The following is a 2,917-nucleotide window of genomic DNA, read 5'->3' as shown; positions in this document are numbered from 1 at the left end:
TCATTTCCTCCTTTTTTTCCTCATACCTCGCTGAGAGAGAGAGAGAGAGAGAGAGAGAGAGAGAGAGAGAGAGAGAGAGAGAGAGAGAGAGAGAGAGAGAGAGAGAGAGAGACAGAGAGAGAGAGAGAGAGAGAGAGAGAGAGAGAGAGAGACAGAGAGAGACAGAGAGAGAGAGAGAGAGAGAGAGAAGGGGCGTTTCACAACCGGCTGTAGTTTAGTTGCAGCAGGGAGTAGCGTGTTATGGCGACGCGCCCGGTTCCGTGACACCGGACCAATCAGATTGCGCGAATCCGAAAGTTTACCTTTTATGGCTCGAGCCGGGCATCTAACCGGGAGATAAAAACCACGCGCCCACCGACTACCGGTTCACTTTGAGGCGCCGTCACACGCAGTTCGTGCGGGATTATATCATTTACCCTTGAAACACCCCCCTCCCAAAAGGTAAGAGTAACCTACATAACTCAACTATTTAATGGCGTTTGTTTTAGTAACAGATACAAAGTAAACACGTATCTGGTTGCATATTTTAATTCATTTTAATCTGGTTTGTTATATAGTGGAGGACATGAACCACAAGGCTGTTTGTATGATTTATAGGGTAGACGAAGTTAATTAACATGCTGTTTTTCAGTAATATGCATGGTTGATCAGGTTCACTAAATGCATTTACGAGGTTTGAAACATGTTGACTTTATAATGGACATCCTGTAATTAATTGGGCGGATATATGCAGGTGTGACTTGTTAGGTAATCAATAACCGGCTTAACCCCCATACAATAACCACCTACATACAGTAAATATATATTTTATTTTAACTTGGTGTTAAACTGATTATATATTTGTTTTTTGACCAGCTGTTGGACCCCCCCTCCCGGGGTAAAAGGGGGGTCTCAGGGACTCTTTGTGTTGAGCTCTGCGGCTGTAGGTTCAGACCTAGTTTTATCCTGCGTGTTTAACATCAACGGCTTTTTAACAACCACTCGACACAAATAGTTTTAATTTAACACATTAAACTAACTTTATTTATTGGTATGTGTGTAGTACTTAAAAGCAGTAGTTTATTTTAACCTGAGCGGTTATTCGGGAAACCGGTCCGGTCAGGAGGAAGGGGGGGAACCTCGTCAGCAAGTGACCAAGGCGTGGCCAGCAGGAAGTGGCCTCTAAACCTGGCAGGTTTATTCACAACACTGGACTTGGCAGTTTTAACTAAATATTTTGGTCTTTTTTTATTTTTTGTCCCCTCCTTAGTAGTAAATAAGCTTTTGAATGGGAGTTATAGACTTGGGGATTTCATATTGAGAAGTGTGTTTTATTAATTTGATTAAAAGAGGTTTATTTTCCATGTCATTAACGCTCATTTTAAAGTCAGATTTCCACGGTCGTCTTGTGTTTTTTTCGGGGGAGTTTATAAAATGGCGGCCGGGGGGTTGAAATGCTACTTGGCAAAGAGGGGAGTGGTCACATCCGGGTTTTGGTTTAAAAAACGTTCCTATTCTCTGGTTGTGAACCGCCAAAAAGGGCTGCTGAGAATCCCAAAACATGTCCTTATATGGTAATATCGAAAGAACGCAGCAGCGCCACTCTCCTTTGTCTGGAGGGCGCAGTGCGGTGTCCACCTCGCGGTCAGAACGCGTCATTACAACCTGCCAGGAAGGCAGGACGTGTTGCGTCATGTCGTCACAGGGCTCTTATGCGGAAGTGTTTCTTTATAAGGGTGGCGTTGTGCGGAAGTGTTGAGGGGTAAACGCAGTTTTTTTTAACCTTCTTCTCAAACGTCTGTCTTTGTAGCCTTAGTTTGTATTTTTTACTTACGGTTTCTTTTCTTTTTTTTTTGCAGTTCAAAATGGAAGATGAAATCGCCGCACTGGTTGTTGACAACGGATCCGGTATGTGCAAAGCCGGATTCGCCGGAGATGACGCGCCTCGGGCTGTCTTCCCCTCCATCGTCGGGCGTCCCAGGCATCAGGTGAGGAACAAGGAGTTTTTTACCCGGAAATGGACCTGTTATTGCTAATGCCCAAATGTAAACTAATCTCATGATTGGCTTTGGGACATTTTGAACTGAAAATTACATATGGTTCTAGTTTGATTTGTCTGTTTATTATTAATTTGAGGCCTAGTGACTAGAGTAGAGATGAACCATCCCATAGATCACATCCCTGAGAAGTGGCGACATACAACTAGCCTTCTGCACCTCAATGCAGTCAAACTTACTATTGAGGACACTGCAAACTATATATATATATATATATTAATCACACACACTAACAACACCCAATCTAGTAGTTGGTATGCTAGCCTTTTCCTAGCTAGCTTCTGTATATGCTAACCCTGTCCTGTTTTCAGGGAGTGATGGTTGGGATGGGCCAGAAAGACAGCTACGTGGGAGACGAGGCTCAGAGCAAGAGGGGTATCCTGACTCTGAAGTACCCCATCGAGCACGGCATCGTCACCAACTGGGACGACATGGAGAAGATCTGGCATCACACCTTCTACAACGAGCTGAGAGTGGCTCCAGAGGAGCACCCCGTCCTGCTCACCGAGGCCCCCCTCAACCCCAAAGCCAACAGGGAGAAGATGACCCAGGTAATGTGTCACTCACCTCTATGGTTCCTTCTGCTCTTCGGTTCTGCCTTGTCTTTCCTCACGCTCCTCTTCCTCTCCTCCAGGCCGTCTCTTCTGAAAGCTGATTTTGTCTCGTCTCTCTAGAAGCTCCAGGTCTTTCCTCACGCTCCTCTTTCTGTGTACTGCACCTTGCTGGCCTTAATGATGACTGTTGTGGCGTGTAGCGATAACAGCACTTTAATGATGGCATTCATTCTAACAATAAGACTTGGCCCTCTGCTAGCTGAGTTACCATAGCAACACTAGCGCTTCCAGGGGGTCTGTTTCCACCTACAGTGGGGATGACTGCTG

The 2,917-nt window shown here is 45.3% G+C and overlaps 1 protein-coding gene and 1 long non-coding RNA gene across 2 annotated transcripts in view; one reads left to right on the top strand and one right to left on the bottom strand.

The window, feature by feature from the left end:
• The first annotated feature begins 273 nt into the window (after nucleotides 1–273).
• The window catches only part of LOC127922739 (actin, cytoplasmic 1), a 5,388-nt gene continuing 2,744 nt past the window's right edge, over nucleotides 274–2,917 (top strand). The window contains exons 1-3 of the mRNA XM_052506608.1: nucleotides 274–441; nucleotides 1,839–1,967; nucleotides 2,348–2,587. Of these exons, the coding sequence (XP_052362568.1) occupies nucleotides 1,845–1,967; nucleotides 2,348–2,587 (363 nt within the window). The 5' untranslated portion in view covers nucleotides 274–441; nucleotides 1,839–1,844. The remainder of the gene's footprint in view (nucleotides 442–1,838; nucleotides 1,968–2,347; nucleotides 2,588–2,917) is intronic.
• The window catches only part of LOC127922740 (uncharacterized), a 594-nt gene continuing 584 nt past the window's right edge, over nucleotides 2,908–2,917 (bottom strand). The window contains exon 3 of the long non-coding RNA XR_008112096.1: nucleotides 2,908–2,917. This exon is cut by the window's right edge and continues 185 nt beyond it. This is a non-coding gene — a long non-coding RNA (uncharacterized LOC127922740).

Source organism: Oncorhynchus keta, unplaced genomic scaffold (genome assembly GCF_023373465.1).
Source record: "Oncorhynchus keta strain PuntledgeMale-10-30-2019 unplaced genomic scaffold, Oket_V2 Un_contig_26978_pilon_pilon, whole genome shotgun sequence".
In the NCBI taxonomy this organism is placed as follows: Eukaryota; Metazoa; Chordata; class Actinopteri; order Salmoniformes; family Salmonidae; genus Oncorhynchus; species Oncorhynchus keta.
Note: the sequence above shows the minus strand (reverse complement) of the source record. Positions and strands in the feature narration are given on the sequence as shown.